At 44.8% G+C, this 21,946-nt stretch overlaps 1 protein-coding gene across 3 annotated transcripts in view; it reads right to left on the bottom strand.

Moving 5' to 3' along the window:
• The window catches only part of EPHX2 (epoxide hydrolase 2), a 60,013-nt gene extending 43,660 nt beyond the window's left edge, over positions 1-16,353 (bottom strand). For 2 of the 3 annotated variants that reach the window (XM_060101397.1, XM_060101399.1), the window contains exons 1-2: positions 16,128-16,353; positions 3,228-3,312 (exon numbers count right to left, since the gene is read on the bottom strand). In XM_060101397.1, coding sequence (XP_059957380.1) covers positions 3,228-3,312; positions 16,128-16,228 — 186 coding nt within the window. In that variant the 5' untranslated portion in view covers positions 16,229-16,353. Of the gene's footprint in view, positions 1-3,227; positions 3,313-5,135; positions 5,214-16,127 lie in introns of those variants that run through there. The other variant, XM_060101398.1, reaches the window with a different exon arrangement.
• Between the last annotated feature and the right edge of the window lie 5,593 nt (positions 16,354-21,946).

Below are 21,946 nucleotides of genomic sequence, written 5' to 3'. Positions count from 1 at the left end.
ACATACCCAGTGGAAATGTCTACATATGTTCACCAAAAGACATGTACAAAAATGTTCATAGCAGCACTTTTCCTAAGAACTACAAACTAGAAACTACTCAAATCCCCGTGTTAGAGCTGAATTGGGTCCCCTACAAATTCATGTTGAAGTCCTAACCCCCAGGACCTCAGAAGGTGACTGTCCTTTGGAAAGAGGGTCTTTAAAGAGATCATTAAGGTAAAATTGTGGTGCTCCAAGGACAATGGTGCTTCAAGGACAAGGGACGACCCTGCCTGTAAAAGTTGCAGCGTTACACCCCCTACAGGACTCTGACTCGCTCTCCTCACCGTGTTGTGATGGTTACGAAATTCCTGAGCCCACCTGGGCAACTGCCCACCTGGGCAACGGGACCTGTCCCAAATAAGGAAAGGCACCTTGCCTGTCCCACTCCACCCTATAGAAGGAAGGTATATGTGCCTCGACCAATCCGTAAATGAAATTTTCACCTCAGACCATTCCTTTGTTTTCTGGCTATAAAAACTGATTAATAGCACATGTTTGGGCTCGACTCTCCCAGACTACTAGGAAGTCAGCCTGCCCACTGTTCAGGCAGCCACCCCTCCCTCTAATAAATTCTATCATCTTTACATTCTGCCTTGTGTCTGGAAATTCTTTTCCAACCTGCATCCGGACCATGACAAAAATGAGGTCGGGGGGCCCTAATCCAATCTGACTGGTGTCCTTATAAGAACAGGCGATTAGGACACAGACACACACAGAAGAAAGACTGTGAGGACACAAGGAGAAGTCGGCCACCTACAAGCCAAGGAGAGAGGCCTCAGAAGAAACCAACCCTGCCCACACCTTGGTCTTGGGCTTCCAGCCTCCAGAGCTATGAGAAAATAAATTTTGTTGTTTAAGCCACCCAGTCTGTGGTATTTTCTTATGGCAGCCCTAGCAAAGGAATACACCCATTAATAGCAGAATGGATTGTGGTATATTTATACACTATCATAGTAACACTCTTGTCTCGTACATAATAGTCCCGAACTAAAAATTACCCAAATACCCATCAATAGCAGAATGATAGAGAGCCCAGAAAAAACCCCCACATGTCAATTAATTTATGACAAAGAAGCCAAGAGTACACGATGAGGAAAAAACAGTCTCTTCAATAAATGGTGTTGGGAAAACTGTATAGTCACGTGTAAATGAATGAAATTCACACCACTTCTCCCTTTCCTTACCTTCTGACAATATTACTGCAGCTTTTTTTTTTATTGATTCACGCTTCAGTAATGTTTATCCCCAATGGTATCATTACAGTTTTCATTCACGAGTTGCCAAAATATGTGTGTGTGTTTGCATGTGTGTGTGTGTGTGTGTGTGTGTGTGTGAAAGAGAGAGAGTTTTAAAGTGACCACAATTCACTACACTCCCCACACTAAGACCACACTTGTCTTCACTGGCAAGGCGGGCTTTGCTTTCTATTATGATGGGTCCCAAGTTCCCTGTTAGACTGATAGGTGGCTGTAATTCATAAATTAAAAAAAAAAAAACCAGACTGCTTTATCTGTGTGCTCATAGAGTAGATTCTCAATAGCCTTTCTTTTCCGAGGCACTAATTGAGAATTGAAGTGGTTTTAGACCCTGATTACTTTATTTAAAAATAATCCCCGGGCCTCCCTGGTGGCGCAAGTGGTTGAGAGTCCGCCTGCCGATGCAGGGGATACGGGTTCGTGCCCCGGTCTGGGAGGATCCCATATGCCGCGGAGCGGCTGGGCCCGTGAGCCATGGCCGCTGAGCCTGCGCGTCCGGAGCCTGCGTGTCCGGAGCCTGTGCTCCGCAACGGGGGAGGCCACAACAGTGAGAGGCCCGCATACCGCAAAAAAAAAAAAAAAAAAAAAAAAAAAAAAAAAAAAAAAAATCCCCAACTACACTTCAATTTAAACAAATTGAGGTTCTAGAAACAACAATAACTACAATTTACTGAGCACTGATTACGTGCCAGGCACTGTGCTAAGCACTTTTCAAGCTTCATAACAACCTAGGAGACGGAGCATGTTATCGATCTCATTTTACAGGTGGCAAAACTGAGACTTTGAGGGGTTCTGTGACTTGCTGTGCCCACATGTCTGTAAGTGAGAGCTGTGATCCAAATCCCGACATCAGATTCCCAAGTCCACCCACTTTATAGTTAGTAATTAACAAAACTTCCCCTGACCCAGTGGCCCTTGTCTGAAAATAAGTACTCTAAGGATGACTACTATCAAGAAAACAGAAAATAACAGGTTGGCAAGGATGTGGAAACACTGGAAACCTTGTGTACTGTTAGGAGGAAAATGTAAAATGGTGCAGCCACTATGGAAAACACTACGGTGGTTCCTCAAAAAATTAAAAATGCAGAACTATCCTATGATCCAGCAATCCCACTTCTGGAGGCATATCTAGAAAAACTAAAAGCAAGGTTTCAAACTGATATTTGTACACCCATGTCCCTAGCAGCATTAGACATGATGACCAAAAGGAGGAAGTAACCTAAATGTCCATCGATAGACGAATGGATAAACAGAATGCAGTCTATCCATACAATGGAATATCATTCATCCTTAAAAAAGAAGGAAATCGTGACACAGGCTACAATATGGATGAACCTTGAAGACATCACGCTAAGCAAAATAAGCCAGTCACTAGAGGACAAATATTGCATGATTCCAGTTCTATAAGATATGTATAGTAGCTAAATAGAGGCAGAAAGTTCAATAGTGGTTGCCAGGGGTTGGGGAAAGGAGGAATGGGCAGTTGCTGTTTAATGGGTATAGAGTTTCAGTTTTGCAAGATGAAAAGAGTTCTGGAGCTGGACGGTGGTGTTGGTTACCCAGCGTGAATATACTTAACACTACCGAATTGTATACTTAAAAATGATCAAGTTGGTAAATTTTATGTGATGTGTATTTAACCACAGCTTAAGCGGGGGGAAAGAGCTACTCTGGCTGCTATAATTCCCTGGCATAGATCTTCAAGGGCTTGGAAATTTCCTAATCACTGGGGTGTGGCCCTCTGGTTGGATCAAAGAGACAATAAACAATCTTAAATGTCTCCAGCCCAGTCTTGTGAGTTAAGTGTCATAAGGGGTAAACGGGTAAGGCAGACATGGCCCTGCCCTCACGGGGCTTACGGTCAGCAGGGGAGATGGGTGTGTAGTTACAGAACACCTTCTCAAGGGGGTCCGTGAGGTGTCACCACACCTGGGAAAATGTGATCTCTCCCTTCATCATGCGGGCACTGGAACCATCTGGGCCTCCTTTCACGAAAGCTCCATTCAGAAAACCTCTGCAAGACACAAAGAAACATCAGGAACGTTCAAATGGCTTCATCACAATGGCAGGTAGGGGACAGACACCTTGATTTTGGACTTCTAGCCTCTGGAACTGTTGTTGAAGCCACCCAGTCTGTGGTCCTTCGTTATGGTAACCCTAGGTGATTAATACACCTCAATTCATATCCATGTCTTGTATGTGGTCCTGAGGAGTAGCAGACACAGAGAGAGCAGCTCATTGCCCTCTCACTTCCCTACATTACAAAACATAAGGTCCCATTCCACTTTCTTGATCATTTCCCACACCCAGTGGTGGCTGAGCTACCCCAGCATGGCTGGCTGGGTGACATCAGCCAGATAATGGATGGCACGTACCTGGCATGCACGCACAACTCTGAATCCCTGGCCGATTTTAATAACCCATCACCACATCCTATACCACTGCATCCAGACGCTGATTTATGACTCTTCTTAGTTCAGTGTTCCAGGCAAATATTCACAGTGGACTGGAATTGGCAACCCAGTTAAAAGTATTTACCATTCCCATGTTAAGAGAACAAATATCTGGGAGTTTCATATCTGATAACAGTCAACAACCTTTTACCTGACTAACCCTCTTGCAGGTAACAATAATCAACTTTAGACAAAACATTAAAAAATATATATCCCTATTATATGTAGCCTTGCTCAATTTTCCAGCATCAGCAGTGGCTTTGGCACATCTTTGCCATCAGTTGTCTTTTTTAAAAAACAGCATTGTTAAATTATACTTACATAACACCCAATTCACATGTTTTCAGTGTACGATTCAATGACTTGTAGTAATTTTATAGAGGTGTGCAAATATCACCACGTTGCAGTTTTAGAGCATTTCTATCACCTTGAAAAGATCCCTCATGCCTTTCCCCAGCTGCCGTCCAATTTCAAAGAGCAATATACAGTTCAACTCAACAATCTTGCATTGAGGACCGAAGGTATCAAGGCATTGTGCCAGATGCCGTGATATAAAAATGGAAAAATTTGGATCTATTCTTAGGGAGCTCACAGGAGAACAAGGGAGGCAACATATAAACAAATAACTATTACACAGTGGATGAGTGAGATGGAAAAGCAAAGGGAAAATGGTTTTTTCTGCCTGAAGATTAGGGGCTGATAAAAGAAGAGGAAGTGAAGGAAGAATACAGCTCTAGAGGAGGGAGATGCCAATGACTCTATAGGACAAAAGCCGGCAGTATTTTTTAAAAAAGAAGCAATTTGAGATAAGTTGTTGGCATTAAAAAGCATGACTTTCAAATTTTAAGGTTAATAAAAGCAGTGAACAGTGAAATGGCTATTACAGAAAATGAAATCAGTGAATCAAAAGACCCACCAAATTTTCCAAGAACAAAGAGTAAAATGATGAAGCAATTAAAAATAATGTGCAAAAAGATAAGACCTATGGAGGCCAAATTCCTTCAATAAACAAGAAAAATCACAGAAGGAAAGATCAGGGAAGCAATAGTCAAAGGAATAATGGGAGAGGATGTCTCTGGGCTGAAGAAAAATCTGAGCTCTCAAATCAAAAGTGTTCGCCAAACACCAGGCAAAATTAATGAAAAAAGAACCACAGCAGGCACAGGGTAGGGAAACGTTTCAATTCCTGGGATAACAAAGTATAACAGACAACCTTTTGTGTAGAAAAACAGATTATACACAAAAGCAAAACAATTCAGACTGATAACAGCCTTCTATTCTGCAACTTTAAATGTAAGAAGATTGTGGAGTAATACTCATGAGACACTGAGATAAAAAGATAACAAGAAACAATACCCCCCAAATCTATCCACAGACAACTTACTTTATGTCCAGTGAGGCTCCTTTGTATTAGAGATCTTGGTTGATTTCAATAACTGACCAGTTGGGTCATTTGGTTTTTTCTCTTCCCATGCTTTAAATTCCTGCTCTTGTTTTAAATTCACCAATAAAGAGTGAGCCCACAAAACCACGGTGGCCCCCACCATGATCCCCAGTAAAAGCAGAATTCAGGCCCCTGTGCTCACTCTCCTTCTCCTCACGTCCTCACTGTGTGGCCCTAGGAGTGCTGTGTAATTTCCAGGTCTTGTAAGTAACAAACCTTTACTTTTTCCCCTGATGACTACTCCTGAAGGGCGTCTTGCAGTCACAGTAAGAACCACAAGGACTGGTCCGACCACAACATTGATTACTGATAAGCTGAGAACCACACAAATCACTTTCAGACAGGTAAAACTAATACAATAGTTTGCTATCACACCTTTCCTGGAAAAAAATTCAAGAAGGACTTCTAGTCAACTTCAAGATAGATCAAAATAAAAATCTTGAGAACAGGAAAGAGATGGTTTAAAAGAAATGATAACAAACAATTGGAAATGAAATTTTTAAAAAATATCGGGCCTCCCTGGTGGCGCAAGTGGTTGAGGGTCCGCCTGCCGATGCAGGGGATACGGGTTTGTGCCCCGGTCTGGGAGGATCCCATATGCCGCGGAGCGGCTGGGCCCGTGAGCCATGGCCGCTGAGCCTGCGCGTCCGGAGCCTGTGCGTCCAGAGCCTGTGCTCCGCAATAGGAGAGGCCACGACAGTGAGAGGCCCGCATACCGCAAAAAAAAAAAAAAAAAAAAAAATCATTTACCTTAAAATTAAAAAAAAACAAAACAAAAATATATCTAATGAAAGAGGTCTAAGACCTCTACACTAAAAACTACAAAATTAAGAGAAATTAAAACCCTTGAAAGAGATTAGTGGGGGACCTTCAAGATGGCAGAGGAGTAGGACGTGGAGATCACCTTCCTCCCCACAGATACATCAGAAATACATCTACACGTGGAACAACTCCTACAGAACACCTCCTGAACGCTGACAGAAGACCTCAGACCTCCCAAAAGTTAAGAAACTCCCCCACGTACCTGGGTAGGGCAAAAGAAAAAAGAATAAACAGAGACAAAAGAATAGGGACGGGACCTGCACCAGTGGGAGGGAGCCGTGAAGGAGGAAAGGTTTCCACACACTAGAAGCCCCTTCGCGGGCGGAGACTGCAGGTGGCGGAGGGGGGAGCTTCGGAGCCATGGAGGAGAGCACAGCCACAGGGGTGTGGAAGGCAAAGCGGAGAGATTCCCGCACAGAGGATCTGTGACCAGTCCGAGAGGCTCGTCTGCTCACCCGCCGGGGAGGGCGGGGGCTGGGAGCTGAGGCTCGGGCTTCAGTTGGATTGCAGGGAGAGGACTGGGGTTGGCTGCGTGAACACAGCCGGAAGCGGGCTAGTGCGCCACGGCTGGCCGGGAAGGAGTCCTGGAAAAAGTCTGGAGCTGCCGAAGAGGCAAAAGACCATTGTTCGGGGTGTGTGAGGAGAGGGGATTCAGAGCACTGCCTAAACGAGCTCCAGAGACGGGTGCTAGCTATCAGCGCAGACCCCAGAGACGAGCATGAGATGCTAAGGCTGGTGCTGCCGCCACCAAGAAGCCTGTGTGCGAGCAAAGGTCACTCTCCACACCTCCCCTCCCGGGGAGCCTGTGCAGCCCGCCACTGCCAGGGTCCCGTGACCCAGGGACAACTTCCCCGGGAGAACACATGGCACGCCTCAGGCTGGTGCAACGTCATGCTGGCCTCTGCCGCCGCAGGCTCGCCCTGCATTCCGTACCCCTCCCTCCCCCCACCCCCCCACCCCCCGCCCCAGCCTGAGTGAGCCAGAGCCTCCGAATCAGCTGCTCCTTTAACCCCGTCCTGTCTGGGTGAAGAACAGATGCCCTCAGGCGACCTACATGCAGAGGCGGGGCTAAATCCAAAGCTGAGCCCCAGGAGCTGTGCGAACACAGAAGAGAAAGGGAAATCTCTCCCAGCAGCCTCAGGAGCAGCGGATTAAATCTCCACAATCAACTTGATGCACCCTGCATCTGTGGAATACCTGAATAGACAATGAATCATCCCACATCGAGGAGGTGGACTTTGGGAGCAACTGTAGACTTGGTGTTTGCTTTCTGCATCTAATTTGTTTCTGGTTTTATGCTTATCTTAGTTTAGTATTTAGAGCTTATTATCATTGGTAGATTTGTTTATTGATTTGGTTGCTCTTTTTAAAAAAATTTTATAAATATATATATTTTCCTCCTTTTTCTCTTTTTGTGAGTGGGTATGGGTACGCTTCTTTGTGTAATTTTGTCTGTATAGCTTTGCTTTTACCATTTGTCCTAGGGTTCTGTCTGTCCATTTTTTTTTTTTTTTGTATAGTTTTTAGCACTTGTTATCACTGGTGGATTTGTGTTTTTGGTTTGGTTGCTCTCTTCTTTCTTTCTTTCTTTTTTTTTTTACTACTTTTTTCTTTTTAATAATTTTTTTTATTTTTTATGTTAATAACTTTATTTTATTTTTCTTTCTTTCTGTCTTTTTTTTTCTTTCTCCCTTTTCTTCTGAGCTGTGTGGCTGACAGGGTCTTGGTGCTCCAGCTGGGTGTCAGGCCTGAGCCTCTGAGGTGGGAGAGCCGAGTTCAGGACATTGGTCCACCAGAGACCTCCTGGCCCATGTAATATCAAACAGTGAAAGCTCTCCCAGAGAGCTCCATCTCAATGCTAATACCCAGCTCCTCTCAATGACCAGCAAGCTACAGTGCTGGACACCCTATGCCACACAACTAGCAAGACAGGAACACAACCCCACCCATTAGCAGATAGGCTGCCTAAAATCATAATAAGGTCACAGACACCCCAAAACACCCCCCCAAAAAACACCTGGACATGGTCCTGCTCACCAGAAAGACAAGATCCAGCCTCATCCACCAGAACACAGGCACCAGGCCCCTCCACCAGGAAGCCTACACAACCCACTGAATCAGCCTTACCCACTGGGGGAAGACACCAAAAACAACGGGGACTATGAACCTGCGGCCTGTGAAAAGGAGACCCCAAACACAGTAAGTTAAGCAAAATGAGAAGACAGAGAAACACACAGCAGCTGAAGGAGCAAGGTAAAAACCCATCAGACCAAACAAAGGAAGAAGAAATAGGCAGTCTACCTGAAAAAGAATTCAGAGTAACGATAGTAAAGATGATCCAACACCTTGGAAATAGAATGGAGAAAATACAAGAAATGTTTAACAAGGACCTAGAAGAACTAAAGAGCAAACAAACAATAATGAACAACACAATAAATGAAATTTAAAATTCTCTAGAAGGAATCAATAGCAGAAGAACCGAGGCAGAAGAACGGATAAGTGACCTGGAGGATAAAATTGTGGAAATAACTACCTCAGAGCAGAATAAAGAAAAAAGAATGAAAAGAACTGAGGACAGTCTCAGACACCTCTGGGACATCAGTAAATGCAACAACATTCGAATTATAGGGGTCTCAGAAGAAGAGGAGAAAAAAAAAAGGGACTGAGAAAATATTTGAAGAGATTATAGTTGAAAACTTACCTAATATGGGAAAGGAAATAGTCAGCCAAGTCCAGGAAGTGCAGAGAGTCCCATACAGGATAAATCCAAGGAGAAACACACCAAGACACATATTAATCAAACTATCAAAAATTAAATACAAAGAAAAAATATTAAAAGCAGCAAGGGAAAAGCAACAAATAACATACAAGGGAATCCCCATAAGGTTAACAGCTGATCTTTCAGCAGAAACTCTGCAAGCCAGAAGGGAATGGCAGGACATATTTAAAGTGATAAAAGGGAAAAACCTACAACTAAGATTACTCTACCCAGCAAGGATCTCATTCAGATTCGACAGAGAAATTAAAAGCTTTACAGACAACCAAAAGCTAAGAGAATTCACCACCAAACCAGCTTTACAACAAATGCTAAAGGAACTTCTCTAGGCAGGAAACACAAGAGAAGGAAAAGACCACAATAACAAATCCAAAACAATTAAGAAAATGGTAATAGGAACATACATGTTGATAACTACCTTAAATGTAAATGGTTTAAATGTTCCAACCAAAAGACATAGACTGGCTGAATGGACACAAAATCAAGAGCCATATATGTGCTGTCTACAAGAGACCCACTTCAGACCTAGGGACACATACAGACCAAAAGTGAGGGGATGGAAAAAGATATTCTATGCAAATGGAAATCAAAAGAAAACTGGAGTAGCAATTCTCATATCAGAAAAAATAGACTTTAAAATAAAGACTATTACAAGAGACAAAGAAGGACACTACATAATGATAAAGGGATCAATCCTAGAAGAAGATATAACAATTGCAAATATTTATGCACCCAACATAGGAGCACATCAATACATAAGGCAAATGCTAACAGTCATAAAAGGGGAAATCAACAGTAACACAATCATAGTAGGGGACTTTAACACCCCACTTTCACCAATGGACAGATCATCCAAAATGAAAATAAAGAAGGAAACTCAAGCTTTAAATGATACATTAAACAATATGGACCTAAAACTGACCATTTTAACCACTTTTAAGTGTACAGATCAGTGCCATTAAGTACACTGTTGTGCAACCATCACCACTATCCATCTCCAGAACTTTTTCATCTTCCTATCTTTACAACCTAAAATTTTGTGCCCATTAAACAATACTCCTCTTTCTCCCTCCCAGCCATCATTTTAAATCAGATTATATTGCATACATTTTGTAACCTCAATCATCCAGAAAACATTAGTTGTATATGAAATTTAACCTTACACTGTTTACTATAATTGTTATTAGTGATGTTTGCACAACTGAACTCTTGAGACTCAACCATTATATCTAGAATTCAATCGTTGTCCCCCAAAGGGATTCTTCACCTACTGAATACATACATTCATAGCTAATAATGTACAGCTGACCCTTGAACAACACTGGGGTTTAGGGCACTGACCCTCTGCAAAAATCCCTGTATAACCCATAGTTGGCCCTCTGACTACGTGGTTCCTCGAAATCCTTGGATTTGACCAACCTCAGACAGTGTGGTACTGGAGTATTCACTACTGAAACAAACAAACAAACAAACAAACCAATGTACTAGTGGACCTGTGCAGTTCAAACTTGTGTTGTTCAAGGGTCAACTGTATTAGGCAAAGGAGCTGGAAGCAGCAGATTTGTCTCATGATAAAACTGGAAGCAAAGTAATCTACCTGCCTGGGGAAAGTTCTGGTGGGAGTGAGCATGAGAGGCTGGAAGGAAGGATGGTTAAGTAAGCTGGCTGTGGCCGTGTGGGGCAGAATGTTATTACTGTTTCCACCCCAACTGGCCAATAGCAGATGGGTGTACTGCGATTCAGTCCTGACACTACCTGTCCAGAGTTAGCACAGACCCCACAGGTTAAAGGCAAGTCTTCCACAGACCTGCCCTCACGTCAGACACCAGCTTCAGTCTCAGGGGTTCTCCAGGCCACCTGTACTTCTGACCATCTGGCTACACATTTGGGGGTTCCCACAACCCTCCAGTTCTGATAATTCACTAGAACAATGTACAGAACACTGAAACGTGTTACTTACTTTTAAGTTGTACCGTTAAGTTTTATTTTAAAGAATACACAGAAGGCAAGGTCTGTGAGGGCGCACAGAGCATCTGGGCCCTCTCCCCAGGGCACATCATCCTCCTGGCAAATTGATGTGTTCACCAACCAGGAAGCTCCACTGAGCCTCAGTGTCCAGAGATGTTATTGGGGCTTCATGAGGCATGATTGATTAACTCATTGGTGACATGTTTGAACTAAATCCCCAGGGTTCTCCCCTCCCTAGAGCTCTGGCAGGTGCAAAGTTTCAAACCTCTCATCACAGAGATTGGTCTTTCTGGTGACCAGCCCCCATTAGGAAGCTCTGCAGAACCTCCCATCAAGTGAGTCACCTCATTAGCATAACAAAGACACACTGATCACTCAGGAAATGCCAAGGGTTTTTAGAAGTTCTGTACTAGGAACCCAGGACAAACACCAGACAAAGTCATCATTATATTGATACGAAAAACACAGGTAGCAATGAACATGTCTGCTGACAGAAAAGATTATGTTAACAGTATGAGTTACTATATATGCATATTAAAAAACCAAAAGTAGGGCCTCCCTGGTGGCGCAGTGGTTGAGAGTCCGCCTGCCGATGCAGGGGATACAGGTTCGTGCCCCGATCTGGGAGGATCCCATATGCCGCGGAGCGGCTGGGCCCGTGAGCCATGGATGCTGGGCCTGCGCATCCGGAGCCTGTGCTCCGCAACGGGAGAGGCCACAACAGTGAGAGGCCCGCATACCGCAAAAAGAAAAAAAAAAAAAAAACAAAAGTAATCTTAAGGAGAACTAGAAACAAAATGTATCAGTAAGAAGACTAGAAACAAGATGTTTCCCCAAGGGAAGCTGGAAGAAAAGAACTTGATCAACCCAACTAAAGATGGGAAAAAGAAGGGAGAAAAAAAGAAGTAGCAGAAGAGACGGTAAGTAGAAAACATAAAACATCATGGTAGAAATCAAGAATTCCTAGAAATCAAGAAGAAAGTGACAATCCAATACAAAAATGGGCAAATGGTATAAATAGGTAAACACCAAAGGAAAAAATACAAATGGCCAATAAAAATGAACAGTGGAGAGGAAAATGCAGACTGATACAAGGTAATATTTTTCCTTCATCTGACTGGCAAAAGTTTAAAAGGGTTGGGACTTCCCTGGTGGTGCAGTGGTTAAGAATCCTCCTGCCAATGCAGGGGACACAGGTTTGAGCCCTGGTCCGGGAAGATCCTACATGCTGTGGTGCAACTAAGTCGGTGAGCCACAACTACTGAGCCTGCAAGCCACAATTATTGAAACCTGCATGCCACAACTGCACCTAGAGCCTGCGCTCTGCAACAAGAGAAGCCACTGCAATGAGAAGCCTGTGCACCACAATGAAGAATAGCCCCTGCTCGCTGCAACTAGAGAAAGCCTGTGCGCAGCAATTAAGACCCAACACAGCCAAAAATAAAGAAAGAAATAAATTTATTGAAAAAAAAAAGTCTAAGAGGATCATCTCCTCTGCAGGGAGGATCTGGGCTGGCCTTCTCATGCAATGTCGGGACAGGTACAGCATTTTTTCAACAGCTTGGCAGGATCTGTCAATATTTTAAATGTAAATACATCACTTTTACTTGGCAACTCCACTTTTAGAAAACTACCCTACAGAAATATTACAGTGACATTATTTGTAACAGTGACAACTAACAAATAAATAAATGTTCACCAACAGGGAAAAATGGTTAAATAAATTATGACACTTCCATATTGTGGAATACTAAGGAGTGGTTAAAAAGAGCAAGGTAGATCTATGTAAATGGACACAAAAGATATCCAACTGTCGAATAAAATAAAATAGTTAAAATTACATAAAAAGTTAAAACCTAGAACAATATATGTTCTATGATTCTATTGTTTTTTTTTTAACCTACCTGTCTACCAATCTACCTACCTACCAATCTATGCGTAAATGTGTCTGTAAATTCATATAAATAAGTGACAGGCTGACGATCCCTTATTTGAAACCTCAGAACTACATGAGTTTCAAAAGTCAGAATTTTTCCGATTGTAAAGGTAAAATGGGGGATATACCACATATTAAGTAACATCTCCAGGAAAGCCTGCAGTAGCCTTCATAATCAAACTCATTAATATGTTTACAGTGAGATGTGTGATTATTTACAGTAGTAGGTAATAAATAATGGTAATAAATAGCCTCATGCTTGTTTAGATCAGGCTTGCTACCAAATGAAGACAGGTCGGATTTTACTGCCCCCAAATTATGAAAACAAACTAAACCCTTGGTTTTGGATAAATGAACTATGTATCAACTAAGATGATATCTGGGACAGGGAGAGGAACAAGGAAAGGTAAAGAGGCACTTACATTTCCTGTGCTACATTATTCTGTTCATTTGAATATTTTCATAATAAGAATACGTTTATGTTATCAGTTGTCAAATTAAAACCCATATGTAAAGTTAAAAATGAGGAAAGATGCTTCAGAGAGTACAGGAAAGCCCAGAGGTGCAAAAAGCAACCCCAGATCTGGGAACTGCCCCAGAAGCTCCTGGAAACATTCAATAAATATTTCCTGAAACAGCACACAGGATATGAGTAGGAAGTCCTGGTTCTCAAATACTCTTTCTGTATTTGCTGGTCACTTGTTTCTCGTGCTCAGAAAACATTCACTGAGCATTGCATATGGCAAGCACCTCAAGTTCTAGGGTAAACATTTTTGAAAGAAATTGACACTTGAATCATTCCAAGGGTTCAGTCGGTCCAGTGGTGCCAGGCAGACCGTCCACGAGGCTGGGTGAGAAGGTATTACATGAAGCACACGATGACCGTCTACATGTCAGATCTGGATCTCAGGGAACCATACTGGTTCCTCCAGATTATGTCAGCCTCAGTTGCCAAGGCACCACCATCTCCAGCAAGCACACCCTCGGTGGCCTCTGCTCTGAAGGACCACAGATGAGATTGGAGCTCCCTCTCCCTCCTTCCCTTGTGTGATGCTGGAGGAATCTGCATCTCTCTGTTTCACCCCAGGTATTCAACAATCTCTCCACTGCTGGAGTTCAGCACAGCCACTAGCCCCCGTATCACCGTGTCCTCAGGCAGCTATTGACAGATGTCTGGGCCCTCACCCCCTAATCCACTCTCAGCTTCAACACCAGCCTCACAGGCTTCCTTTGTCCTCCGCTGGGTCCTGCAGCCTGGATTCTTCATCTTCATCTTCGTCTTCCATGCCAGTGACCCTGCAAACTCCTAGCTCAAGAAGGTCTCGTTTGCTTCTGTTCCAATCTCCACCAGGCTTCACCATCTCTCCACACTGTTCGCCCTCCAGCTGCCAAACTCTCAAATCTTAAACTGGGAGCGGTGGTCTCTTTCCTCTGGCCAGTGTACTCGATCCATCACCGCAGCTGATGGTGAGCAACAATTATTTTACTGCATCTCCACCCCAACTCAACTCAGAGTCAACTGCTATCAAATTAGGTACGTGCTCAGCCTGACTTTCACGTGGGGCTACAATGCAGGCCCAGCCAACCTCCCCACTTCCCTCTCATGCCTCCCCTCCTGTCTGGCTAGGCTGGAATGTTCAGTGTTTTGTGAACTCTCCTTGCTTTCCACCTCCCAGCCTTTGCTCATGCTGTTCCCTCACCTGGAAAGTGCTCCCTTCACAGCTCTCCTCATCAGCATCCTATCAGTCTTCTCAGGGTCTGCCTCTGGTTCCTGATTCCCCCTGATCAGACCTAATCTCTCCCTCCTTTGAAGCAACTAAGAACTCTGTACCTCTCGTGGCACTGCCTTCATTTTGAACTATGGCATCTGTGGATGTCTGAGTTTTTATACCAGATAGCAAGCAAGTTGGAAATGCCCAGTGCAAGGTAGGCCCTTGAGGCTCACGGTGTGAATTCACACCTTCATGGTTGGTTCACAGACTCCATAGGCTAATAAGGTCAAAGGCACGGATTCTGACCTCCTGGGGTCAGCTAGGTTTGCTATAACCTGTTTATGGCTTCTGGGAACTATCGTGACCGTGGTCACAGGGAGAATGTGTGAGTCAGTGTCACACTAGATGAACGAAATATGTCCAATAATCATTCTGAATGTGCATGAGACTTTAATAAATAAAAAGATGTATCAGGAACGCAGCTACCCACCCACGTTACATGTCATCTAATCTAACTAGCACAAAAATTTCTGGGGGAGGTGTTTTCTTATTTTAAGGCTAACACTAAGGTCTCAGTTGAGTTGACTAAGACTAAGTCCGGTTAAGCAAGGTCACCCAACGCTAAGTGTTAGAATTGAGATTTTAACCTGGGTCTGACTCAGAGACCAGAGCTCTTTGAAATTCCCCACATCTGTAAACTTGTACATTTGTGACCTGTGTACTCACAAATATACTCTCAAGTATATTCACTGGTATACTCACAAGTATACTTGTGACTTGTATATTCACAAGTCATGTTCACTCCCACATTGACGAGGTCACAGGTACAAACGTGTCTCATATTGTAGCTTACTCTCTTTTTGTGTCTTTTTAAAAAAAAATTAAATTTATGGGCCAAAAAAAAAAAAAAATAAAGTGAAACAACACCGTGGTTAAAAGAGCTTCCAGGAAATGTAATCAAAACCATAGTGAGATATCACTTCATATCTGTTAGAATGGTTATTATCAAAAAGACAAGCAATGATGTGGGCAAGAATGTGGAGAAAGAGAAACCTTTGTACAGCGCCGACTGGAATGTAAATTGGTGCAGCCAGAGGGATATTTTGGTATATTTCTTCCAGGCATTTTCAACATGTAGCTTTTTTCCATAGTTTCCATGTTGTATAAATAGTTGTACACTCTGGTGGGTTAGCTTTTTTGCACTTATTATAACAGATATTTTCTGATGTCACTGAAATCTCTTCCTGAATGTCACGTTTACTGGTGATGCTTCCTTGTCTACCATTTTCCAGTGCTTAGGCTTTGGGGGCCGTTTCTGGTTTGCTGTTACAATGTGCAGGGCACAGGACTTTTTTCTCTAGAAATCTCAGCTTAGGTCTTTAAGATCCACTCCATTACAGAGAAGTAAGCGGGCAGCAGACAGCTCGGGGAGCAATTTCTCTTATTTTAAGAAAAGCTCTCAATATAAAGGTCAATTTTGGAGTCCTTAGAGAGATTTAAATAATCAGCATTCAGAAAGACAGTGGATCTAGTTACACACACTGGTACTTTAGGGTCGAGTAATTGTTTTAACCTTTCACCTAGCGCTCTCGCCCTTCAGCAATCTGAAACCAGGGCTGGGAGTCCCGAAAGGCAACTTCTCCAAGGGGTCGCGCCCCTGCCGCCCGGAGCCACCCGCGCAGGCTTCTGAGTGCAGGCAGCGGCCCGGGTCCCCTTACCTGGGCAGCGCCAGCTCCTCCTCCGCACGATCCCAGGAGCTGGCGAGCGAGGGCAGCGCCAGGACCCCGTCCAGGTCGAACACGGCAGCACGCAGCGCCATGACTGCCTGCACCTCAGCCTTCCACCCAGGTACAGGTCGCTGCGAGGAGATGGGCGAAGGCCGGGGCGCGGGACCAGAGCGGCGGGCCGACGGGGCCTCCCAAGTCGAGTTCGGCCCCGCTCCAGGCCCCTGTCCTGGCCCTGGCTCCGCCCCTGCCTCGGCCTCCGCCCCGCCCCCTGACCCGGCCCTGACCACGCCCCCGCCCCGCCCCCTGTTCTGGCCCCGGCCCCCCTCACCCCTTTGCCCTGGCCTCCGCCTCGCCCCCTGTCCCGGATTTGACCACGCCCCACCTCCGCCCCAACCCCTTGTCCTGGTGCCGCTGGCGTTGCGTCCCACCGGGCATCCCTTGATGTACCCGCACCCACGGCGGCCCGGGCTCCATCTCCACCGCCTCCTGGCGCCCCGGGGCTAGAATCTCAGTTCGGCCCGGAGAGAAGGGGGGCCTGAGAAAGAGCCAGAGGCCACAGACCCTTGAGAGAGAGGGAGAGAGAGAGAGAGATGCCAAAAGTTTCTTCATTAAATATTTGGATCCTCTATATTCGTTTTGGTTGTCATATCTAGTAAAGTAATAGCTTTGTTGCCCTTTTCTAGATTCTGTACATATAGTTACGGGTCTGTCACTATCCTGACCATGAGCCTCTAGTCACACTCTTCTTTGTCAAAGCAAAATGTATTTCTAGAATAAAATATCATGCTCCAGGTATTGTATGCCAACCCAGAATACGTCCATCCCAGTCTCTTGTGAAATGAAGTTCAGAAGGAATAAATGTGAACTACGATTACCCCTTTGTACAGTCTTCTTATACTAATGCTGCCTAAAAATGTTTGAGCTTTGTTTTAAACCACACTCTTGGCTCATTTTGTGTTTCTGGAAAACCTAAGCCTTAGGAGTGTCCGAGCTCTGCTTGCAAACGGGTTGTTGGACTCTCTGCGCCTTTGTAGTCAGCTCCATGAATTAAAACATACTCCTAGCCTGATATTCCAACTTGCCCTGAGCACAGCTCAGGACATAGGTGCCGAAGACCTCCCTCCCTCCTTCACAGTGTCATCTGTGAATTTACCCAAGATATTTTCCCCCTTTAGCTAGAAGAATGTTGTAAGAGATAGATACCCTGCTGAAATCAAGAAATACTTGATCTACCAACCATCAGTCTGATCGACAAGAGAAACGAGTCTGCCTTGGGGTGTCTTGTTCTCGTGAACCAGGACCACGCTTGCTTCTCTTGCTTCATAACCTCTTCTGGGATTGTGCCTGAGACACTTAGTGTTTTCTGAGATCCACTCCTGAGAAGCAGGAAGTAATTAACAACCCCAAATGTTGTCGAAATAACTGAAAAAAAATTCGATAGAGCCCTTGGATGACGCTGGGTGACCTGTTTCAGAACACGTTCGGTGGAGTTTTTGGAGATAGACGCTAGATTACCCTAGATTTGAAGACTGAGCCAGAGTTAAAGTGAGTACATACAGTAGTCGCTCAAGAAGTTGGTGATCTCAAAAGTAAAATTGAGTTAAAAAAAAAGAAAGCAAATGGCAGCATGCTTATGTGGTATGAAACCACTTAAATTGAAATCTCCAGTTTAGACTTCCCTTTACCTCCACACTTGCATATGCAATTTTTATGCAGCACCTCCTCATGAATATCTCATAGGTTATCTCAAATTTCTCATGACTGAAACAGAACTCTGGCTGCATTCCCACCTCCCAAGCCTGCTCCCGGTCTTACTAAAGGGCGTTCCCTTTCAGTTGCTCAATTCAAAGAACTTGGAACTGCTTCCAGACCCCTGGTTTCCAGCTAACCCCCGTGTCCTTGAACTCAGTCCCAGTGGTGGCCAGCTGATTGGGGCAGAGGTGACAGTTTCCACATCAGTGGTGGTGTTTTTCTGGGACACTTTCTTAAAGGCCCAGGCTGGAGCTCACGACGCCATTCTTTTCAAAGATTTTGCAGGTTCCTAATTCCCTGTATTCAATCTCTCCCTATTTAAATTAACTAGAGTGATTTCTGTTGCCTGACTGGTGCAGTACTGTTTAGGAGTACATGTATGTGTTTGTAAAATGTAGCAAAGTGAAGAGAAAGGTCACACTGACCGAACTGGATTTTATAAATCCCCCTTGAAAAAAAATAAGAAACTTAGAATATGAGACTCCACTTTAGATGGAAATCATCTTTGGTGAAGAGGAAATTATGGAGCTGTCTTATGGACCTTTGTTTATTCCTGGGCTGTGTGTTTATTCCTGGGTAACACCTGCTGAGTTACAGAACTTCCTGGATGAACTGCTTAGGCAAAGATTAGAGGTCTCGATTGCATTTTATTGTGCTTTGCTCTTTCTCATGGGTCATTGTCCCGCTATGCTTTCTGCCACCCAAGGTACAGAAAGATGAGAGCTCACTCAGCTGGGCTATGGAAATGGGATATCTTTTTGAAATGTACCTCCTAACCCTAATGTCTGCTAATTTGAATATTTATAAAATTTGTTTCAGGTGATAGCACAGACTCCTAAAACATGGCTAATGTAGTAGTGAAAATTCAGAAGGTACATCTGCTGTCAGTCACTACATTTGTATTGAACTCATTACACTGAACTCATTAGATTTCGTGTTGGATTTCCTGCCCCTGCTACCCCTTTCCCACCTCCTGCTAGACCTTGGTTTTCCAACGCTACTTTAACACTCTGTTTAATTCCTAGTGGTTGAGAGAGAGGTTCACACTGCTGCTTCTCCTGCTGTAGGTGTTTGAATCAAGCTTAAAGTTGTCTCCAGCTGTTTTCTAAACCCACATTCCACCTGAAGCTTTGTCTTTCTTTTGTGCAGCAAATGAATTTCTTTTATTCATTCAACAAATATGTATGGAGCACCTGCTATGTGCCACGTGCTTTCTTGGCAATTGGGATTCCTTGGTAAATAAAACAGACAAAAAATAGAGATGACCAAGAAGTTTCCATTTTAGTGGAATGATGAGTTCAAGGAGTTGCCAGTTGTTTGTGGGACAATGAGGAAAATGAGACAGGGAATATTGATGGTGGCGACTCATCGTGTTTCTTTTTTGTCATTGTTTTGGCTGCCAACACCTATAACCTCTTGCTACATTTGGAAAATTCTGCCCCGTAGTGGACATCTGTCATTCAGAGATGCACAATGTCCTTCAAACACCGCTCTAATTTAATATCTCACATTTTGAGTTTTACCTTCTTAAGGTAGCCTCCACAAACAGCACGTTAGCTGGGCTCCCTTCACACTGATCACGTGACATGGGCTCTGCCAGTCACGTGAGAGTTGGGTATGGGAATGAGCAAACTGAAGCAACAGCTGTGTGAGCTGGAACTTTCTTCCAGCCACAGCAGTAGCAGAAGCATCTAGTTTTGATCTCGGAGAGCATAGGCAAAGTGGCCCTGACTCTTTTCCCCGTTTGAGAGCTAGAACGTTTCAAGGAGGCAAAAACTGTAAAAACAGGTACAAAGTTTATTATTAGAGACACAGCATAACATGTGGGAGAGAGCACAGAGAAACAGTTTGTTTATGTAAGACAGAAGCAAGGCAGAAATACACACCCAGAGAACGGTGCGGGAGTCCTGAGTGAGGAGGCAGGAAAGAGGTGGTTTAAATCACTCATGTAGGACAGTCCTTCCAGGTCTGTGTTTACACTTGGCCAATTATCTTCTTTCTTTTTTCACTCTTGGCTGGTCCCAGGACACTCCCCACATGCATGCGCAACTTTTTGTTGAGGTGGATCCCACTGCAGAGGCCTGTGGGTGCATGTCCACACTTATTATGCAGTGGCACCCCCTCCCTTTTTGACCCCCAAGGAGCCTTCCTGCGCATGTGCAGTCAGGGAAGTTTTCCTGACCTCAGGAGTGGCCATCTTATCTCTTTATTTCAGCGGAGCTCAGCTTCTGCCACTAGCTTTGTCCTTGGAGTATCTGGGTGAGAACAAAGCTTCAATTTTACTGCCCTTGACAAACACCAGCTGTCCAGCCCAGGGGACCATCTATCTCCTATCTCAGATTCTCTCGGGAGGCTGAGACGGAGCTTCTCCAGTCTAGCTCTGGGAGTGCATGGTGCCCATGGGGTGACACAGTGATGGCTTTGTTAAAATTGTACCTGGCGTGGTTTGCTGTCACTGCCTTGTTCTTGGCCGTGTGGTTTCCACACCTGCTTCTCTTGTCCTCCCTGAGATTCTGTGAGTTATCAGTATCCTATAATAAGATCCTTTCTGGGCTTCCCTGGTGGCGCAGTGGTTGAGAGTCTGCCTGCTGATGCAAGGGACACGGGTTCGTGCCCCGGTCCGGGAAGATCCCACATGCCGCGAAGAGGCTGGGCCCATGAGCCATGGCCGCTGAGCCTGCGCGTCCGGAGCCTGTGCTCCGCAACAGGAGAGGCCACAACAGTGAGAGGCCCGCTTACCGCAAAAAAAAAAAAAAAAAGACCCTTTCTGCTTATAAGACTGAGAGAGATGTCTGTGGTTGAAAATAAAAACCCTGTAAGACGTAGCCACCTTATGAATCTTAGAAGGAAGAGCCACTCTGACCATAGAATCCAAAAATGCTAAGTGCTCACCTTCTCAGGTGAAGGCCTGTGAGCTTAGCTCAGCAAATCAGACGTACCCAGTCCAGACTTTACAGCAGGAGCTGGTGAGGTGAACAGGGCAAGAGGAGAAAGGTTTTGGTTGGCAGTTTTGGAGCGGTAGCAGCAGCCGGGGTCCCCAGCTGGCAGGGGTGGTGCAGGCCCTGTGACCCTCTGCTTTCGGCAGCAATAGTTTCAGCGCTATAGGTGACACTCATAGTGTGAGCACTTTAGCAACAGGGTCCAACTCTAACCTTTTACAATGATGAAGGCGGTGCCTGCCTTCTTTTCTTCTTTACCTTGTTAATCTATTGTATTTTCTGCCCACTCCATTACTTTATATGCAGTATGCTTTTTTTTTTTTTTCTTTGTGGTACGCGGGCCTCTCACTGTTGTGGCCTCTCCCATTGCGGAGCACAGGCTCCGGACGCGCAGGCTCAGCGGCCATGGCTCACGGGCCCAGCCGCTCCGCGGCATGTGGGATCTTCCCGGGACCGGGGCACAAACCCATGACCCCTGCATCGGCAGACAGACTCTCAACCACTGCGCCACCAGGGAAGCCCTACAGTATGCTTTTGATGGACTTTATGGTTTATTCCATAAGAAACAGAATTTCAAGATGATATTGTGTCAGGATTAGAGCAAGAAAGTGCATTGTCTAGAGAGGCAAGACTTAGAGCTAACTGGAGTAACTGACGAGACGTCAGACTTTGTCTCTTTGGGGTTATGATGAGCTCTTTTGTGTCTGTGAGGCATGGCTGTCTTGTGTTAGTGCTCTAACTATGTTTTCTTAGATTCACTATTGGTCGGTTTGGCATCCATTGCAAACAAGGCAACTAATGGCCAAAGTTGTTTACATCTTCCCAGTGATCCAGACTTCAAGGGAGTACAGACGTCATATTACAAACCCTCCAGCCAATCTCAGGTCCACACCCCCCGGCCATCTCCTTTACCTCTCTCTCACACCGGGCCAATATTTCCCCTGCACTGAATCACCCCAGGGCCAGGTACTGAACCACCGGAGACCACCCCTATACCCACAGCCCACAAAAATTATTCAAACTATCCACTCCTAGGCTGCTTACCCTGTCCTGCCTTACTTTCCCTACAGAAACTCCAATACATACTCTGGGCCATGCTTTCTCCTTTCCCTTCCTGCC

Source organism: Mesoplodon densirostris, chromosome 6, assembly GCF_025265405.1.
Source record: "Mesoplodon densirostris isolate mMesDen1 chromosome 6, mMesDen1 primary haplotype, whole genome shotgun sequence".
In the NCBI taxonomy this organism is placed as follows: Eukaryota; Metazoa; Chordata; class Mammalia; order Artiodactyla; family Ziphiidae; genus Mesoplodon; species Mesoplodon densirostris.
This window is presented reverse-complemented; position numbering and strand designations above follow the sequence as displayed.